Source organism: Dicentrarchus labrax, unplaced genomic scaffold (genome assembly GCF_905237075.1).
Source record: "Dicentrarchus labrax unplaced genomic scaffold, dlabrax2021, whole genome shotgun sequence".
NCBI classification, from domain to species: Eukaryota; Metazoa; Chordata; class Actinopteri; family Moronidae; genus Dicentrarchus; species Dicentrarchus labrax.
The window spans coordinates 30,813,459-30,835,216 of record NW_026136720.1 but is presented as its reverse complement, the minus strand read 5'-3'; the positions used below and the strand labels follow the sequence as shown (position 1 = coordinate 30,835,216).

Below are 21,758 nucleotides of genomic sequence, written 5' to 3'. Positions count from 1 at the left end.
AATACAATTTAAACATGAAAAAGGAAACATCTAATTTACTGTTATTACATTATATTATTATTATTATGGCAGAACGTGCAGTTTCAGCAGCATTGGGCACAAAATACTGAATTATTTCAAACTTACTTTGCTAATTTAGAAGGAAATGTAACTGTTCTGGATGCTGAACTTTTTCAGTTACAACATTTGAAGCCGTTGAAATATGGAAACAGTTGAAGAGTTGAAACAGTAGTTACAATGGAAGTGAAGAATGAAGTGGAGGTGTAATTTTTAGTGTAAGCATTCACTAGTTCACAAGTTCATTTCTAAAGTTTTCCTGCTGGACACAAGATGTCTCCTACGTCACTGTAGAGATCATTGTAAAGATCATTCTCAGTGGATGTTCACTGGTGGCTTCAAGTTTCTACATCACACTGTACAAGTTGCATACTGGACCAGTGATGTCACAAATCATGCTCATAGGCCAGAGCCTATGAGAAGAGAGAGAAACGTTCCACTTTCAGCAGATGAATGTGAAAACATCCTTCTAGTGTCAAACTCTGCACAGAGAGCATTCAAACAGCACACTGTAAGGACAAGAAGAGAAATTGACTTTTGAGTGGACGGGGACTTTAAGATGAACTAGATCTGTTGTTATAGCAGTAATCGATGGAGTGCAAATACAGGATGCTGAGTGAGTCATGGGATTTTATTTCTGGTGAAATGATCCTGAAAATGTTGTGTTTGGAGAGGGTTGAGTTCAGGCTCATTTGATCAGGAGATGTCTATCTTGAAGTTGCTGCCAGTTTATTACATACACTACAGGAGTATTGTCATTTTAGCTTATTCATTAGCAGTTAATTGCTCCTCATTCATTTCAAAACTGATGCAGCTGTCTTTCGTGCGGTGTGTTTCTGAGAAGGTCCACTCTTCAGCTCCCTGACATTCCAGCTGTTCATATTTCCTGTTTTCAGAAGAAATCACTGCTGTTGGAGCTAATTAGCGTCACATTCAGGAGCACCACGTCTCCTGGCCAAGTCTGAACTCTCTGTGGTCAGATTTAAATTCCATACATTTCGAAACTAAAGAATCTGCAACGGTGTTCTCTTCTCTACACACGTTCTGTCTTTCTCACTGTGTTTTTCCTCTCTCTTGGCATCTACTCTGTCTGGGCAGGAACTTGTTGACTCAGCTTTGATCCCTCTCTCAGACATTCACACACACACACACACACACACACACACACACACTCATCCACAGGCCATTGACTTTACACAACTAAAGTTCTGTTATGTTGTAAGTGATTAACTCATGAAACAAAATCTTGTGACCAACAGTGGGCCTTAATTATAATCTTTCTGCACTGTTCTTTGTACATGTCAGAATATAAAAAACCTAAACCACAATATAAATGCTTTTTTATGGCGGTGATTAAAAATACTTTGAACACCTTATCTGTCTCTTAGGGTTGTAAAAATCCACAGACATTACAATGGACAACCTAACTGCTATCTGTCATTGTTCTCTGTTTGTTGTACACATCCAGCTTCATATTGCTAACCCAACCCAACAGGACTCTTCCATTACTCACCTGTTGAGGAACAAAACTCAAGATGGAATTTCAGTCTCTGTTCGGGCCCCGCTCACCAAAAACATGCTGTGTGGCCTCTAATATTGCTAGACTCTGTTCTGGACACGGTGTCTGTCTGTATCACAGGACACATTTAAAGCACCCTGTTGCTCTGCTCACAGTGTGCGGTTTGATGGAACGGTCATGACATTTTTGTCTTATTTGGTTATCAAGACGCTTGTTGAATTGACCCTTTATAAGTCACGCCCCTTTTCGCTCTGCGCTCCAATAACAGTTGAGCAAGCCTTGATCCTTTTCCTGTTTTTAGGTATGCTATGTGCTAGGCTCGTCTATGTTGAAAAGACAACCACGTTTGGTAGATGGTTACGTCTTAAGTTACATAGCCAATGTTAGCAAAGCATTAGCTAGCTAGCTAACTAATGATTGATGTAAATTAGCTAGCTAGTTAGCTTGCATTTTACTAATGTTAGCTTTCAGATGTAACTAGCTAGCTAATAATTGGTATATATTCACTAACTAGTTAGCTAGCTTGCTCTGTAGAAAAATGCAGGAAAGAAGAAAGTTGTCCGAGGTTCTGACCGAGGCTTGCTCAATTGTTATTGGAGCACAGAGCAAAAAAGGGGTGGGGCTTAGGACTGGTCAATTGTGAAACATCACAGAGACAAAGCAGCAAAAAAGAAGAATACTGTCTTCTCAGTTTACAGTTAATTTACAATACAGCGTGCCACAGCGCAGTCTCAGCCCAGAGAAGGCTACAGTTAGCTGCTACGTAAAAAGTGCTAGTCCAGTAACATTGAAACAAGCTCACTACAGTTTGGAGATTGTGGAACTGCTCGGACTACAAGACCGTCGACCATCATTTCTGACATTCCGATTCCAACCGGTTGTCAAACTGAAGGCCGGTTTTATGAATTTGGTTTCGGGATAACGTTGAAAGATTGCACTCCGTGATTAATACACATTACAGCAAGATGACATTGCCATGTTCTGCCACATGTTCATGGTTGTAAAGTGGTGTAAGCTCATCCCTAAACAGGGGAAGGCTCACACAGGCAGACTGCATCAGTTCATACTTATTTTGAAATCAAGCGCTCAGTGTTGAAACAGACACATTAGTCAAAGTGTAGGAATGTGATGAAGAATATGGCTTTAGAGATGACCTGCATGTGTTGCTCTTTGGCTCTTTTAAAGACAAATGACTGCCAAAACATAATTTTATAGTTTGAAGTATTTCTTGTTATAAGCCAGGAAACGGTCAAGGCTCTTGCATTGTCGCATTCCTGTTTCATATTATGTTGATGGAACAGATTGTGGTTCATTCACAGGTTAGCCCAGTTCCCTTAAATCAAAAGACAGAGTATATGAGTACATTTGAGATCATTATGACAAGTAGATCACTGGATCTAAGTCAAACATGAATGTAATATGTATTCTTTTTGTCTTGTAGACTCCTCTGGAAGATAGCAGATAAAACCTTTTCCAGATTTATGCAAAGAGGCTGCATGTTTAGTAAAATGGTGTCATTTTCATTGTGAATGAAGTGTCTCTTTGTCTGTAGCCCAGTGACACATTTCTCCTGCTCCACTTGCCACCTGTATGTATGCTCCAGTTCCTTGTAGTTCAGACGACTGCTAACCTGATTTCATACTGTGTAATGTCATAAACACTAACTTCAACTGTTGTGCATAACTTGTGTGACTTCTGACATCCTGAGTGACTTGGAGGGTGTAATAAAATTTGCTTTAAGTTCTTGGAGACTTGGCATCAGATACTGTGCTTTGTTCCCTCTGTGAAATACAGCGTTCAGATCTCTCTAATTCTAGGCTGTAGAGGTCTTTTGGCTTTGGAATGTTCACTGGCTCGCTCACTTTGACCACAGCTGATGTGGCTTGCTGTTAAGATTGATGATGTTGTACCAGCTTTTTTTGAAAGATGAGTTAGAAGATCTCCAACAGGAAACTGTCTCCTCTGAATAGTGATTACCTCGCTCTCTCTTCACGCAGAGTTCCTTGGCCTAATTTTTGTGTAAAGACAGCCATATTATGAGCCTAAAGCCTTAATGTTCTTGTTGTATCACTTGATCAATCCCAGCACTGGAGCTTACATTTGCAGTGTTAGGATTGATCCTTGTAAGTGTAGAATTCGTTCACTGTGATGGAATAGTTGTGCTGTTGTGCCTGGTTTCATTATGTACCTGAAATAATCATGTTTGTGAGTGGGAATGATGACAGCGACAGGAAAGTTTGCCCAAGAGAAAATGTCTTTGCTATTTGAAGAAGGGTTCATTCATGTAGCATTACAGCAAAGACCGGAGACGAGATGTCGTTTATTGAATTAGTCAATCAGCAGGAAACTAACCAAGTTAAAGTCAAATTTGTTGGTTTCATCTCTTTTAATGTGAGGATTTGTTGCTTTTCTCTCCCTGCGTATGACTCTAAATTCAATCAATTTGGGGTTTGGACTGCTGCTCAAACAAAACAACTTAAAGATGTACTTCTGGCTCCAGGAAATTCTGATGGCCACCGTTTTCTGACAATTCACTGACTAGACAATTGAGCAACGAGTTGAAAAAATGTGGTTAGTTTTTGTAAGGTGCACCAGCTACGACATTGCCTTTCATTTAGATACTTTTGCAGGTACAGCAAGGTACAGTGGCACAGGCATACAGCTTTATATCACAGGACTGCAGCATACAACGATGCCCCAACCCACTGACTTTGAAGCTGCAGGTTTGTTTCCTTTACGAATGAATGAATAAACAACTGAACGTCTATTGCTGGAAATCAGCATTACACTGTCGGCCTGCATAGGACTGTATCTTCTAAGTCTCTGTTGATGTGTTATTGAGCCCGAGCTTTGATTGGTTTTCATACGCATGACCCACTGCCTTCTTACAAATCAATGACTTATGCTGGAGATGCTGACAATAAAAACAAAGAGTTGGCTAACACACATGTAATCAGGCTAAGATTGATGACAAGTTGCTATATAAAACTAGGTGACCTAATGCATCCATTGGTACCAACCATGTCCTGCTAGCATGCGGTAAAGGGGCTAAATAATGCTCCAAAATTAGACTACATTTTGGCAAAGGTAAAACTGCCATGGCCATTTTGAAAGGGATCCCTTGACCTTTGACCTCAAGATATCTAAATGAAAATTGGTTCTTTGGGTATCCACAAGTCTCCCCTTTGCAGACATGCCCACCTTTTGTCCCATGCAGTTTTAGGGCAAAAACCATGCAGTTTTTTGATGTGGTATATGTTATTTTTGCCTAGTGTATTTCTGCATACATACCCTAAACGGTATTGGAACAGCATAAATCGGGCAGGAATGGAAAATTGAGACACAGACTTCATACCACCCCTGCATAAGTCAGTGCCTCTCTTGTGGCCCCCCAGTCAAAAAAGTCCAGATACGCCCCTGCTGGATGAAGTCAGCCTAGCTTAGCATAAAGCCTGGGAGCAGGAGAAAACAGTATAAAGTAATCAGTAGCTGTTGGTCCGGGGATTTTGTTTCTTTTCAAACAGAGCCAGCATCGCTGTTTTTCACTGCCTCCACTCTTTACGCCAAGCTAAGCCAACACTGACACCTGACCTTAACATCTATCAGGACAGTGTGTCAGTATCCTTCACATACATATAAATATATCCTTAAATGCTGTTAGCATCCTGTTACTTTTGAAAGGTTCTTGTATTGCAGGTTACACCTCCGTTAGGGACACTTGAACCTATTGAAATAAATGACTTGATTAACAAGTCATCCATTCAGTGTTCAGAAATAGATATACGTAATATGTATGTTCAGTGTTAATAGGCGAGTGACAGAAGTGGGCATCTATGTATAGTGCACCCTAAGGTCCTGTGGAGTCATGACAAGGAAGCTGTAAGTGGTAAAATGAGATGTTGTGTAATCAGTTAAAGGGTCATTACAGTCAGGGAAGCTCTAATAATCAGACTGCACAGACATGAACTGACAGTTCACAATTACCAAACAATATGGTAAAAATAATCATTTCCCTGCACTTTATGTTTAAATGTGAATGTTTGTCAGCATGTTTAATACATTACACTGAAACAGTAAAAACATGAATTGACAGGCAGATTGGAATAGAAAGATTTATTCCAGCTAGTGGTTAAAGAGTAAAGCCCAGTTCAGACCAAAGATTCACAACAAGAAGAAGAATCAACCATTAATGTCAGCAAAGAGTGGTAGAGAACTTTACACAAACAAGCAAACAAACCCTCACCACACACAAACAAATGTCTCTCTCACGCACACGCATTGCAAAGCTGTATTACACGGGTGCTATGGCCACACCAATTCTTTTTCATAGCTCACATGAAACATATGTCGCTGTTTGCGTTTCATATATTACATTTTGAAGATTAGAATAGAAACATTTCACTCCATGTGCTGGGCTGATCTCCCTCCCAGCTCACAGCTGAACACATGCAAACTAGATACTGTGACCCTCCCTATATGCGCCCTCCCTCTCTCTCTCTCTCTCTCTCTCTCTCTCTCACACACATACACACACATTTGGAAAGTGATATGAAGTTAACCACTTCCTGTTCCAAGACATCCAGAATGCACCCTGCCAGATGTGGTTATATACAGTACAGCTTCCAAAGGCCGTGATCTTTCCCATAGCTTTCTAGCTCTGTGTATACTAGTAAACATTTTACTGTATCTGTTTCTCTTGACTCGATGGGTCAGTGGGAGTTGCAGTATATCATGTCTGGTTATCTGAGCCAGACACAAGTAGGGCAGTCGTTCTCTGAGCTTGTTTCAGGATGGCATTTCTAAACAAATTCTTTGAATTTCCTTATTTCCAGCTTACTGTGTCCCAGGTTTCCTTTTGCTTTAGGAATATGGATGAGATCCAAAAGGGTGAATAATCTGGGACAGGTATTCTTGGTTACACTCCATATTTTCACTGAAGCAGAACATACTTTTAAATGTTGCAACTTAAAGGTCCAGTTGAACATTTATACTATATGTTTTTTTTTTTTTTTTTTTTTTTTTTTTTTTATACTTATATTAACATGGCAGTGGAACACACACATTTATATATATATATATATATATATATATATATATATATATATATATATATATATATATATATATATATATATATATATATATATATATATATATATATATATATATATATATATATGTGTTTCCACTGCCATGTTTCTCCAGGCCTCTCTCTGGCTCTCTGGCTTTTGCAGCCACCGTAGTTTCTCCATTTACGGAATGGGAAGGTGAAGCGAGGGGGTTGGATTCTGTAACTACACTGCCAGACCATCATTAAATCCTAAACACTGGAGCTTTTAAGGCAGAGGTAAAGTCCCAGTTTTAATAATTTGTCCAGGAAACAAAGAACAAAGCTTTGGAAACTTGTTATCTGGCAAGGACATGAAATAGCATGAAGAGTATAAGGTTTATAAGTGTGTGTGTGTGTGTGTGTGTGTGTGTGTGTGTGTGTGTGTGTGTGTGTGTGTGTGTGTGTGTGTGTGTGTGTGTGTGTGTGTGTGTGTGTGTGTGTGTGTGTGTGTGTGTGTCTGTAGGAGGTAATAGTAATTGAGAGGCTACTGTTTGCTGCCAGATTGTTAGGTAGCAGAGATCTGAGACCCCCTCTGGGCCACTCAAGGACTTAAAGGGAAAGTGTGTGTTTCTAGGGGAGTGGGGTGTGTGTGTGTGTGTGTGTGTGTGTGCGGTGGGATGTGTGACTGGAACAAACTAAAGGGCCAGCCAGGTGTCGTCCATGTGCAGCATGCACTTTCCCTTGCCATGACGCACACATTGTTTGCATACAGAGTGCACAGTTTTCAGGTGATTTGGTTTCAGGCCTGTTGGACACGACGAGCGTGTGATGCATTGGTTTAAGTTGGTGGACGTGCAGACCCTTATCTCTGTGTGTGTGTGTGTGTGTGTGTGTGTGTGTGTGGTGTGTGAAACCGTATCCTTCTCTCAGTTCCTCTAGGACATCAGATTCCATGGCTAGTGAGAATAATGCTGAAAGACTTCCAGCGATCTGGATCTGATACTTAACTTTGACAGAGATGTTATCCACAAAGCTTGGCATCAGCTTCAAATAACCTGAGTCTGTTGTTGGGTAGAGTTCGGGATATAGAATGAATCCATTGGTTAATATTAGGTAAAGCATTATATTCAAACCAGAAAAGGTGACATTTTTTAGAGAATGTATGTATAGTATGGTCACTTAGACTGAAAATTGTCTTAAAATGTGAATTGTTTGAATGGGAAATGTCTCATGCAGTTCCATTTTAAGTTGAAGGACTTGTAGCAGAGGAAGTGTTACTTGTATTTGCCTCTTGTGTAAAAAGCCAAGAGTGGTTAAAAGCAGTTGAAATGTCATTTGACTAGTAGGCACTGAAAGCAGTTAAAGTGCAAGTGATATCGCATTGTATTGTATTGTCTTGTAATGTTTTCACAGGTCTGACACCAAGGTCACTAAGCCAATAAGTCTACTCGGTCAGTCCATTCATGACCGAGGAGCTCTTCCTGTAATCTTGAAAGACTTGAGAGTTTACATTTGTGAGCATTTAAACACCCCTAACCTAAAATTAGAAACCCAGAGAGCCAGTACTTTCTTTCCAACGTCATCAAGAAGGTCATTCTGGTGCTTTTCCATTGGCAGTGAGCAGGCGGGTGACTTTGGAGGCACGCACGCATTGCAGAGAGTAATTTTCTGGTGTTTAACTGTTTGGCTTTGACCAACAAAAATTGGTCTCAACCTTTTCAGGGTGGGTGAACATTTGAGTGCTTCCATTCAGATGTCAATATCCACAGTTACATAACCATCTATTAAGCTGACATGAATACTTTGATAAGTGATTGTTTAAAATAATAACAATGTATCAAATGTGAAAACAACGTATAAGTGCTCTTAGTGATGAACCTAATGAGAATTATATCCTGAATCTGCAGCTGCCCCTTAGCTTTTCGGAGACAGATATTTCTCCTAGGAGTAGAGACCACAAACAGAGTTAGAAGAGACTGAATACTGGAGTTACATTTACAGTTCGTCATATCCACTTAAAAGCCTAATGTTGTGTTTTCCGCTGACAAAATATCAGTTATTGCAGGTTTAAAAAAGACGTGCTTTGACCATCAGAGTCCAGTGGTTTTGGGAGAGAGGGAGGACAAACAGCATACAGCTGTGGCTTGTACAGAACGAAGGTCTTTGAACAGCCATTGGGATACATAATGAAAGTGGAGGTATTTCAGCTCTGAAACCCTCCTTAGATGCCCTTGACCTCAAGTAAGATAAGATCACCAAGGGAACCAGGAATTAGGAAATTTATCCTACCCCAGGCCACTGGGTGATGGAACGGGGAAGTGATGTTCTTCTGATAGTGGAAAAACTTCCTTGTGTGTTTTTCACTGTGAGGATGGAACAGAATGTACGGGGGGGGCAGGGGGCAGGCAAAGGATGCAGTCTGCTGTGTAAATCTGCTGCTGTATTTCAGTGTTGTTTCTTGTACATCTTGTGCCTCACCAAGTTGCTGCTTGCTTGTGATGTGACTGTTTTGTCTGAATGCCTACAGCCACAGTGTTTGAGCTTCTCCCATGACTGCTCAGCTGAACCCCTCCAAGCACACTCTGGGTCATAATCCTATCAGGCATTCGGAGGAGTTGGAGGAGGAAAATATATCTTTCGTTGTGGAGAAAAAAAATGTGTGCAGCTTAATTGATGACTGTTTGAACTCTGCAGGCGTGTTGTTGTTGGCTTGAGGTGAAGTCCTGTACAAGGATGTGGGGTCGAAGCAGTGCGTGTCCCTGCGCATCTCTTACAGAATGCAGGACATGACACCGTGGCTATATGAGTCAGCACATTGACCTCTGCAGTTTATTTTCAGTGTGACTGCAGACATTCTTTACATTTGGAATGTGACCTCTCCTTTATATGATTTCAATGTTTTCCACCACACAGTGCATGTCCTCAATGAACATCATCATTATTCCAAACCCAGTGTGTGACTCCATCTGATGCAAAAGTAAAAACTGATGGAGAACAGCAGCGTTATAAGCAGGAAAATGTGCTGGAAGCAGGTCTTACTCATCAACCTTGGCTTTACTTCCAGTCTCTGTGTCACTGTCTAAATATCTTATTTGTTCTTCATTTCTTTCAGAACTGGCTAAGAATGGCAGCACACACCACTTCATAGAAGTCCAGTACTGACAGTTTGGAAAAGCGTAAACAGGAAAAGGAAGCAGGAGAGGAAGAAGAGACGGAGTGGACGCTGTTTACCATCCGAGCAGATGGGTGAGACGGAGGATGAACGCACGGCGCAGGCCAGTGTGCTCTTTGAGAACTTTGTCCAGGCGTCTACCTGTAAAGGGACTCTGCAGGCCTTCAGCATCCTCTGCAGGCAGCTGGAGCTGGATCCTCTGGACTACAGCAACTTCTACAGCACACTGAAGGCTGCAGTCAGCACCTGGAAGGTCAAGGCCCTGTGGACCAAACTGGACAAAAGGGCACAGCACAAGGTCTACAACCAGAATAAAGCCTGCCAGGGCACCAGGGTAAGAGAGCGCAACTGGAAAGGACCTCTACTGGACTTTGAGTCTACTAATAGATGATATGAAACTAATTTGGTTCAGTATTTACGAGAATGGGAGGATATTCACGTCTGTCACTAACAACCACAACCATTTAATCTATGCACAGCATGAATGGTGCAAGGTAAAAGGTGTGATTTGTTCTGATAGTGCTGGAGGTTCATTCCTGGAATTTAAATCCATGTTGTGTGGAAAGATGTTTCAGCATATCAATAACATTTGAAATGATCATTTTACAGACATTACAACTAACACTGTTGTCTTCGTAGATGCATGAGCTTGTGGAGCTGTTTATACTTTGACAGAAGAGGGTTATGGTGCATCACAGCCAATAAGCTATGATAGCTTCCTCCATTTTATACTTTCTAGTTCGCCATTCCCCCGTAGATCAGCAGTTGACTTGAAAATAATAATTTCAGTGCATTTACTTTACCCACCATGAGTGAATCCACTGATTACAGCGATTCAACTGGAGGGAAATGATTACGCCGCTTTAAATTCTGGTGTGACCAGGTCCTAGTTGACTGTCTGCAGCTCATCTTCTGACAGCTCACTGTGACTTTTGTACTACAAAACTCCCTGCAACATTTAAAAATAACCAAATAGGGACAAATATATCACATATCTTGGCATATATATACCAATATTTATTGAAGAATAGCAGCGCTGGTTCTGTTACGTGTAACTGCGTTTCCTTTAGCTGCCTCCCACTGGTAAAAGAAGCTTTAATGTGAAGCAGCAGGATTAGTAGCAACTTAACACAGCTCTGATCGGCTGTACGAAAACTATCAGTAAACAATCTGTAGTGCTTGAACTGCAGTGACCGGTCAGACAGTCTGTGTGTGATATCTTGGTGTTTGTTGTGGTCAAGCTTGTTGATGTGCCAGTCATTAAGGCTGCCTTTTGACATCATCCTTTCTTTTTCCTTTCTCCCTCTTTTCTGTGTTCTGTTGAGTAGAACATATGTTCAAGGAATTATAAGGAATTATGGTTTATTTGTTCAAATACCCAATTAGGACCTTTGCCAGTGTGGCTTTGTTAGGAAAATAGATTATGTAAATGGATTATTTCTGTAATTATATGCAAATATTTAATTAGACCAAAGTAATCCTAACTTTAAGAGGCTGAATTAACTGGATTTAGAGCATACAACTTGAGTCAATTCAGTTTAAAATTCTGGATCAAGTAATATAAGCCATTTATGTGGGTCACTTTTATGAAAGTGAGCAGCGTATGTTAGTCAGATTGTAAAATATGGCTTTCACTGAGGCCTAAAGACAATATGAGAGTTCAAGTACATATTTCATGTGATAGCTATCTCACATTTGTTGTTTTATGTCATGCGCTGATCTGTCTTACTGTCTGACCCTGTATGTCAAAGTATATTGAGCAGCACATTCAGCACAGTGTTGGAATGACTTCATATCTGAAGGAAAAGATAAGACGTCTAGAGGGGAAAGAGGCCAGAGACTCGCAGAAGGGAGATTAACAGAGTTGGGTTGGGCTGAGGATAAGCCAAAAATAACAGCTAAATTATTATCCCAGACATTTTTTCAGGAGAAACTGCTATTTGGAGAAAGGTGGTGGTCCTTTAGCTGGACGGGGTCCTCTGTTTTCTGGAACTCTGTATCTAGAATCTAAATTTCTTAGTTTTCTGTATATTTTGTTCTTTTACATGGAAGATGCCACAAATCATACTCCCAAAAGTGATTAAGCTAACTTTTCCCAGAAGGCTGTGCTAATTGTTTTGCCAGTTACTTTTCCCTATAACTGTAAAATGGCACAGCGCACACTGACCTGGAAATGAGACGTTGACTGTAATCACGGAGGACCTCTGAGACTTTCCAGATGAGGCTTTTTCTTCTCCTGTTCCCATTTCCACATAATGAGGCTGCTTTTCTCTCTTCTCATCGCTTCTTCTCAGTCCAAAAGTCGATAAAACATCAGTTACTTTACATTTACATAAAAAAAGTAATCTATCACCTGGTGTACCTCCTTTTGAGAAACACTGCTATGCAGGATGACAACCGCTCCACCCAGCTAAATCATTGCTAAGGTACTGTGATTGGAAACACTGCTATAAAATATACATCTCTGCTGGCCTTTGTTGTGTACTGCTTTTTCAGTTAGTATGCAAAATGTCATGTTCTTTACTGTTGTGGAAATTAACAGGAAATATTAAAAGACAAATGTCAAATCAAACTGCATCCTTGGAAAACTTCTGCCAACTGTGCTTTCTGTGTCCACAATCTGCTTTAAAAATGATCTTTTAGATCATTAAAGGGAAATGCAATAGGGCGTATTCCATTTGACTGTTCCTTAATTTTGACCATATGAGCAGCTCAGATTAGTTGTGGCTGAAACTGGAGTCTAATTTGTTCCAACTGATGCAAGGAAAAAAAGAAACACACTGTTCACGGTTCTGTATGACTGAGGGAACACTTACTGTGAGATATCAGAACAAACAAACCGTATACAGTAGATGTTCCTTTGCACCTCCTCTACTCAGAAGTTGCAGTACTAGAGTGCTGGTACTAAAAACTTTGAACATCCCTACCACTTTGTCATTAACCCCTCAACTATTTTTCCTCCTGCTGCCTTCAATTCAGTGTCTGATCATTGGCGGGGGTCCTTGTGGTCTGCGGACAGCCATCGAGTTGACCCTGTTGGGCTGCAAGGTGGTGGTGATCGAGAAGAGGGACACGTTCTCCAGGAACAACGTGCTCCACCTCTGGCCCTTCACCATCCACGACCTCAGGGGCCTCGGGGCCAAGAAGTTTTTCGGCAAGTTCTGTGCCGGCGCCATCGACCACATCAGTGAGTATAAATTTGTGTCCTTTACTTAACAGCTCCTCTGGTTTTGGAGCTTATTAATCTGTTATTGTATTAAGTCTGCCATGAAGTGAGAGAGCAAAGTGGGAGCTAAACTTCCTCTTTCTAGCAAATTGTTTTTGTTTTTCCTCGTACTGCTCTGGGAAGAGAAACTGTTCACTGGTTTTATAGTTTCAGAGAAACATCTTCCTCAACCTTGGGGTTCAGGATCCTTTTTATAGTCACTATACATGACGGCAGGATCATGGGTCATTTGTAGCTCTTTATTTATTGTAATAGGGAATAAAGAGTGTATGTAATTTCTATATAACCCAAACAACTTGAAAACAAAACCTTAATCACATGAATAACATATTTATTCAGATATTATTTGCAGTTTGGTAACCTGCTTTGTTTCTTAAAATTAAGATTTTTTGTCTAAAAAACAAAAGATTGAGACACCCTGTTGTAAAATGTTGCACCTCTCTCGCTGTCCTGCTTTACTTCCCGTTTTAAAAGCGATAACATGCAAAAACACCTCGGAGTCATACATGCAAACAAGACCTATCCGTGTGTGTGTCAAATCACTGCAATGCAGATAAATGTCACACTGCGTGGCCACAAAACCAAAGCCGTTTTCACAAAAGTGTCTTTTATAGTCTGCCGTCTATATTTAACAGTGTGGCATGACGGGGGTGGTATTTGCTGGCCATGTGACTCCGTAACCTGTTAGAGGAGATTTTCCAGCAGCCAAGTGTGCTGCAGTTTGTACCTTCAGTCTCCATCTCCCTTGTGGGATGTTTCCATTGGCGCTTCTTCCTCTCCAGCTTTAGTAACGGTGTCACGTATTAATATCTCCTCTCAGGGACGGGCTCTTCACAGTGTAAGTGCAGCCACGTCTTCCTCCCATAAGGGGCTCTGAGAAAGCCCCTGTAAATATCAGCTGCTCCTACAGTGTATTTAAACTATATTAACTCTGTGGAATCCAACGTGTGTGTAATGGTACGTCATTGAACTGCCAGGATATAGTTGATCTAGACATATTATAGTCTGTTCAGTAGGGATGCACTGATCCGATATGGGACTGGTAACGATATTGATCTTAAGTAGATTTAGGTATCGGCCATGACGTGACTGATCTTCATTAAATACTGCTTCTTTGTTTTCCACTATCAGCTACATGTTACCTTACAGAAAAATGATGATGAGTTCTACAAAGTGAGGTAAACAGATTTTATTTAGAGAAAAAAGAGCACTTATATTGGTTCATTCCTACTCCTCAGGAACAGAATACATACGGTTTAAATTTTACAGGTACTGACACATGTTGGAGTATGTTCTTAATGAAAATATAATTGTGGAAGAACTCGATTAATCTAGGAATCGCAACATCCAATTATACATTTTTAATAAGGTCTTTGTCAAACTTAAGTATAATTTAAATGTTCTCCTCATTGCTGGCAATCTCTGTCCTTTCTGACTTCCATAAAATACAGTTTAAGCAAGCAGTGTGGCTACTCGCTAGACTAAATAAATCAGTCACATCATCATTTAAGTCAAGTGTTTGGGTGCGTGATGGATTCACCCAGAGTTGAAGGAGCATAACATGACTCAGTCAATATGAAAGGCTTTCTCAGTGCACAATGGACTGGAGTAAATCCTAAAATAGCAACCCTATGTAGCAAAAAAGACAATCCATTTTGAATCAATTTGTGAGATACCGAAAGATTCACACCCCTAATGGACAGCAGCAACCTGTGGCATATGCTGCTGCTGCCCACTCAAAATACACCGACTTTACCAGGTGGCAGGTCTTAAAGGCAATGAATGCTAAGCAAATTACTTGAAGTTAGTCCTAGCTTAAACTCCATATTTGCTTTCATCCCTATACATGCTGTGGCCTTTCTTTGTGTACTTTTTGGATGTTCAACATCTGCACGTGCATGTTTGTGTGTATCTGCTCCAGGTATCCGCCAGCTCCAGCTGATGCTGCTGAAAGTGAGTCTGATTCTGGGAGTGGAGATCCATGTCAACGTGGAGTTTGTCAAACTCGTGGAGCCACCGGCGGAGCAGAGTGACGACGGTGTGTGCGCACTCTTATCTGCATATTAAGGGGTCATGAGTGGCAGTGACACACAGAGGCTCTCCTGCATTTCTCAGCTATATATGGAAAGCTGCCTGCTCACAAAAAACATATGTCAAAGTGATCAGAAAGTTTCCTAGAGAGGAGGCGTTTGCAGGAGCAGCATTTATAGCACACTGCGTGGAAAATAACACAAGTCTATTGATAGAGGCTGCTGATGGTTACAGTTTAGTTCTACTTTGAGTTTGCTTTTCTAAGGGCCCCAAAATATGCAGAGTGTCCTAAATGTGCCTTATGGGGACTTTTTCACTGTAACACTCAAGGGAACACGACACAACCATTTGTCAACTTAGAGGACTGAGCAACAGACTGCCGCTGCTGCGTGGCTGTTTTTTCACAGAAGCCATTTTTAAATAAAATAGTAGGGTAAACACAGATGTTACTGATGTTTATTAAGGTTCAAACAGAGTCAGTATGCTGCTATTGTGTATGTCCTCTGTACGCTAAATGGAACGGAACTAGTGCTGTCAAATGATGAAAATATTTAATCGCGATTAATCGCATTAATGTCATAGTTAACTCGCAATTAATCGCACATTTTTATCTATTCTAAATGTCCATTGACTTCTTTTTGTCCCAATATTTTTTCTCATTGTAATGCTCTTATCAACATGGAAAAGTGGATCGGCTTGCTTTGTGCAAATGTTGTTTTTATTGAACAATCATCCATTGTTGCCTGGCTTTGACGAGGGGGCAGAGAATTGGCATCAGCTGTGTGTTTGGCCATCAAGTGGCCATCAGTTCACAACGACAAAACACACAGATCACTTTGGTCTTGTCAATGGAACCATTTGGCAACTTTTTAAAAGTAAACTTTCCATTGGGAATATTATTGGCATCCATTTCGGCGTCTCGTGCTCGCCATCCACTCAAAACGTAACGTCTACTACTTCTTAAACAAGTGTGTGCGGCGTGCCTGTTGTTTTGTTTCCGGTCTAGCTAGATCCGGTGTGGTGTTGTAGTTTTTCTAACGTTACTAGTTGTTGCAACAGCATGTGAAAAAAACTACAAAGTGTGCTAGGCCAAAAAGAACGTTAATCTCACAATATAAAAATTGACGCCGTTAAAATGGGTATGCGTTAATGCTCTTAATAACGCGTTTAACTGACAGCACTTAACGGAACCTTAATTAGTATCATTGGTAACCCCTGTCTTTACCCTAGTATTTCATGTCAAAATAGCTGCTGTGAAAAAGGTCTATTAGCTACATAAACCTCAACAAAGCAAGTAATCAAAATCAGCACCTCAACATGATATGTGACTCAGCAGCCTGCTATAAAGTCCTTACCAAGTATTATTACTGTCTTTTACTGCACGGCACCCCCAACTCCCTGTCATCTTCCTTCCCTTGAGATATTCACTCACACTGTCCTTATATTACATGTATGTTAAGGTATAGAAATAATCAAACTGAAGTGGGTCCAGCTGATTTGTTGTGTTCCTCCTCAGGTCCTGGGTGGCGAGCCGAGGTGCGGCCCTCCAGCCACCCCGTCTCAGATTTTGATTTCGACGTGGTGATTGGAGCCGACGGACGAAAGAACACATTAGACGGTGAGAAAGACGGAACAGAGCTCACCAATGGGAGTGGTCGCTGGGAATGGGCTGGATGATGGCAGTTGGTATGGTTCAATATGAGTCCCAAGAAAAGGCCTGTTCCTGACCCACATTCACAGGATAAATATACGCTGCTGTTGAAGCACTGTTTGTTGTTTTTGCTGGAAAGGAGGTGAGGTGTTGCAAAGCTGCTTTCAGTCACTGGGTGAACCATTTCCTGTTGACATAGTTTTAACTAGAAGCTTAATACTGTGTATGGGGTCAGCACTGTGTGTGTGTGTGTGTGTGTGTGTGTGTGTGTGTGTGTGTGTGTGTGTGTGTGTGTGTGTGTGTGTGTGTGTGTGTGTGTGTGTGTGTGTGTGTGTGTGTGTGTGTGTGTGTGTGTGTGTGTGTGTGTGTGTGTGTGTGTGTGTTGGTTTATGAATGTTTGAGAACTTTGTTAGGTTTCTGTCCACCTGTAAATAATGTTATGTGTGTTTTGTGTTCATCTGTGTGTGTGTGTGTGTGTGTGTTTGTTATATGCGTTGTGCATATGTTTGCTAACATGTAAAGTAACTGATTACACAAATGGTTAACATTCTCCTCTGTAAATGGAAGAATGAGTGTTTCCATGTGTAGACCTGCTGTAGCTAGGAGGATAACTACTCCCAGATATTGTTCTTTATGTTTCCCTTTGTATGGTTCATTGTTAAGGTTTTTGTTCCCCTCTCGGCAGGTTTCAGTCGCAAAGAGTTTCGAGGGAAGTTGGCCATCGCCATCACGGCTAACTTCGTCAACAGGAACACCACAGCGGAGGCCAAAGTGGAGGAGATCAGTGGCGTGGCCTTCATCTTTAACCAGAAGTTCTTTCTGGAACTCAAGGAGGAAACAGGTGAGTTAGAAAGAAATGTGGCACCAGCAACCCATAAAATAAAACCTCAATCTAAAAAACACTTGCTTGTGTTTCCAGGAATTGACTTGGAGAACATAGTTTACTACAAAGACAACACACACTACTTTGTCATGACAGCGAAGAAGCAGAGTCTGCTGGACAAAGGGGTCATCATAAATGTGAGTTTGCATTTTCAATTCTTATGTCAGCCAACACTGTCTTTGTTGTGTATAGTTAGCATGGTTACAGGTGTTTTAACATTTATCTGACTCACAATGGGCAGTTCAAAAACAAAAGGTGCCAGCGATGCCTCACATTTTTCTTCCTTGTCAAAACCTGGTCCGTCCATTACCCACAATGCAACTTCTTCTTCTGCAGTCTTCAGCCCCAGCCATTACTCGGGTGTCATCACTTGAGGCAATTTACCAGAATTCACACAGTGTCTTTTGGAGCCACTATTAAAATCCCCTTTAATAGAATTGAAATAAGCCTATAAACACGAAATATGGCAAGTTGAACCCAATGTTAACGTTAACCATTGATAATGTTACATTAGCTTAAATGTTTGCGTGATGGCCTGCCTATTTTCATGCTGTGTGCCAGCTACTTTGTTTCTGCTTTTGGCCAATTTTCATCAGAACTGCGAATGTGTTTAATCCATAAATCTGTTCCTTTTTTCATTTTTAAGGACCAATAAAGCTGGCAGAGACATAACATTAATAAAATACAACATGTAGCCAGTGTTGCCAACTATTTTCAATGGAGAATATCTAAAGCCTGCTCGAAAAGTCTCAGGATGACGCCAGATGATGTCACATACTAATTTGAGTATCCACAACGTCATTATGTAACCATTTACAAATATACAAGTTAAGACAGTTAATAAACCATGAAGCCTAGCTCTAAACAGACTCTAACCAGCTTCATCAGTAGTTACTGTTATTTTTCAAGCTGACATCATCCCAACAATATTTATCTAAAGCTACCTCTAATTTCAAAACCTTTTTATGTAGGCTGTCTGGCTGCTGATTGGTCGACTGGACGTGTCATGGTTATCAACTAATATTTTTCCTTATAGTTTTCCATGTTCATAATTAACAATGAAACACACACTGATAGGCCAGAAACACATACATACACACATGGGTTGCAGTATTTAAAATCAACAAGTCAAAGTCTATTTGTGTGTGTGTGTGTGTGTGTGTGTGTGTGTGTGTGTGTGTGTGTGTGTGTGTGTGTGTGTGTGTGTGTGTGTGTGTGTGTGTGTGTGTGTCTGTGTGTCTGTGTGTCTGTGTGTGTGTGTGTCTGTGTGTTCACCAGGGCAGCTAGCTAGCTTTGGCTAGTAGTGAATGATGGGCCTCCACAGGGGATGATAATGAAATAGGACTCTAATTAGATGCTGCTTGCGCTCTCTCACCTTTCTTCTATGTCCCCCACACACACTCACAAACAAACACACACCCAAACACACAGACATTATGAGTCAGAGGATTTTTTCCTAGTCGGTCTCCATCTGCGGAGATTAGAGAGTATAGATGACGATATTATTATGGCATCGAGACTGCTGTTAACCTTCCCACCCAGTGCCTACCACAGCATTTGTCTGAAAATATGCACACATATGCAGGAAAGCCCTCTATATGCAGTATACTTGAGATGCAGAGGCAAACACACACACACACACACACACACACACACACACACAGGTGTTGAAACCCTGCCTCGCTGTACCCTCAGTGGTCTCCGTCTCTTCTTACATTGCCCATTAGTGCAGAGTGATATCTCACTGCGTCCACTGCGTGACAGCCTCATCAGTCATAATAGCTCACTAATTAGACAAACTCACTAACTTAGTTTTGTCATCATGATCCTCTTGCAGTGAAACACACCAGCCTGAATATGTTTTTCAGGTCATCTCTTGAGCAATGTGTATCTTGTTTCTGAATCAGTCTTCATCTTTGTTCACCCCACCATGCTGGCTCTCAGGAAATGTTATTTGATAAGTTATTTCCTGAGTGACTCAAGGGGAGTTGGCATCCTTCATGAGGGGGGCAACATGTTTAGACTGATCGACCGCAACTGTCGAGCCACAATCTATCTAAGATCGTTCTCATCAAAAGGTGATAATTCTCTGTGGTGACAGCGAACGTCACACTGATCCATTGTTTATTTGAGCATATTGATTAGTGCTACTTTAGATTTAAATTTAGTTTATGCAGTTATCTCTGCCATAAACATTCCTCCCCTTGTCTCTATACAGGACTACATAGAAACAGAGCGACTGCTGAGCATTGACAACGTCAACCAGGAAGCGCTGCTCTCCTACGCCCGTGAGGCAGCCGACTTTGGCACAAACTACCAGCTGCCATCCCTGGACTACGCCATCAACCACTACGGGCAGCCGGATGTAGCCATGTTTGACTTCACCAGCATGTACGCTTCAGAGAACGCCGCCTTGATCAGGGAGAAGCACGGACATCAGCTAGTGGTCGCACTGGTGGGAGACAGTCTGCTTGAGGTACGAGGTAGCAGTGACAGCGGGCGTTGTTTGTACTCTGACCTCCACCCTGACCGAGGCTCAGCTTATGCGTGTTCACACTGACATCATGTTCTCTGTTTACAGCCCTTCTGGCCGATGGGTACAGGCTGTGCTCGAGGTTGGATGGCAGCCTTTGACACTGCTTGGATGGTGAGGGGCTGGGCACAGGGCAGGAGCCCTCTGGAGATACTGGCTGAGAGGTGTGTGGGTGTATGTTCCACTTCCTGTAACTTAAGATGAGCCAGATAGACTTGTCTGCGCTAAGTTATTTTCCCTGGATCACGTACAGATGAAACAAGCATCAGTCCAGATAGTCAAGGACAGTTTGTCATTTTGTCTGTGCAACACTTTGGTCCAAATCCAGATAACTGGATATGTATGTATATACATGTTCCCCAAGGGATGAAAGGTTTACGGTGACCCTCTGGCCCATTTTCAGGTCAAAATTACAACTTGTGCACAATAAATATAATGATCAACTATCAAATGAGCTGACTGCCATTAAATTTGCAGAGCAGATTCATGCTCCACAGAAGATGGGCCTCTTCTATTTTGTAAACCTGAGCTTTGTCCTAGCACCATTTTTACACATGCAAAATTCAGCTTTGCATGCAGACAATCTAATGTGAGAAACAACAACGCCAACAGTCCTATCTAGTGTCAGTGCTTGGCTTGTCAGTCCTGTGCTGCTGTATAAACATGGCAGTATAAGATGGCTTCCTCCATAGAAGAGGACCTGCTCAAAACGGCTCATTCTAAGGTAACAAAAACACAACGGTTCTTATATTGAGGTGCTTATACACTGATGAAAACATACCCTATAAATATTATATTCCATTTCTGCCAATCGATCCTTCAAAATGTTACGCGCTAAACTTCTGATAGACTAAAGAAGCAACAGTCATGAGTTCAAATAAACACGTCTGGACAAGTCTGGTTTGAATGCACATTAAATGTTGTGCTGTATTTAATGTTAAAGGTCTTTATTTTATGTATAGTTTTGAAACATTGTTTTGTGCTTTCAGCTTGCTTAGTGTTTTCTGTCTTTAGACAGATCTTTGAAGCTTCAGTATCTTTGTATCTGCAAGTTATATCTGCCCTGCTGTTCCTCAGGGAGAGTCTCTACCGGCTGCTGCCTCAGACCACCACAGAGAACATCAGTAAGAACTTTGAACAGTACGCCATTGACCCTGCCACCCGCTACCCCAACCTCAACTCCAGCTGTGTACGCCCACACCAGGTCAGTCCAACACTTGTAGTATAAGAATAAACTTTATTCATGTACCAGTGTCCTTAAAAAAAAAAAAAAAAAAAAAAGTGCTTTCTTAGGGAAATACATTTTAATCATGTGTCTTCTGCTCAGCGACAGGGATATTTTTTTTGTTTGTTTTATTGACAATTTTACCATCAGTGTGCATGTTGAAATGTTGAATGTTTTTAAAGTAAATATCTCAAATAAACTCAACCATAAGTGTGCTGTCTTTCTTTCTGTCTTTCTGTCTTTCCTTCAGGTGCGCCACCTGTTCATTGATGGCCAGCAGGGCTCGTGTCTCCTGGGAAAAGGAGAACCCACACGTAGATCAGTGAACTTGTCCAGAAGAGGTGAGATGCAGATTGTCTCTTTCTCCTAACTCCCAAACACAAACTGATGGTTTCAGCTTAGTACTAACCT

General features: G+C 41.3%; 1 protein-coding gene across 2 annotated transcripts in view; it reads left to right on the top strand.

Moving 5' to 3' along the window:
• Nucleotides 1-21,758, top strand: part of mical2b (microtubule associated monooxygenase, calponin and LIM domain containing 2b) — a 63,259-nt gene that overhangs the window by 10,768 nt on the left and 30,733 nt on the right. For both annotated transcript variants that reach the window (XM_051383469.1, XM_051383471.1), the window contains exons 2-11: nucleotides 9,739-10,132; nucleotides 12,778-12,985; nucleotides 14,946-15,062; nucleotides 16,572-16,673; nucleotides 17,392-17,547; nucleotides 17,626-17,726; nucleotides 19,808-20,065; nucleotides 20,171-20,286; nucleotides 21,200-21,326; nucleotides 21,598-21,688. In XM_051383469.1, the coding sequence (XP_051239429.1) occupies nucleotides 9,869-10,132; nucleotides 12,778-12,985; nucleotides 14,946-15,062; nucleotides 16,572-16,673; nucleotides 17,392-17,547; nucleotides 17,626-17,726; nucleotides 19,808-20,065; nucleotides 20,171-20,286; nucleotides 21,200-21,326; nucleotides 21,598-21,688 (1,540 nt within the window). In that variant the 5' untranslated portion in view covers nucleotides 9,739-9,868. The remainder of the gene's footprint in view (nucleotides 1-9,738; nucleotides 10,133-12,777; nucleotides 12,986-14,945; nucleotides 15,063-16,571; nucleotides 16,674-17,391; nucleotides 17,548-17,625; nucleotides 17,727-19,807; nucleotides 20,066-20,170; nucleotides 20,287-21,199; nucleotides 21,327-21,597; nucleotides 21,689-21,758) is intronic.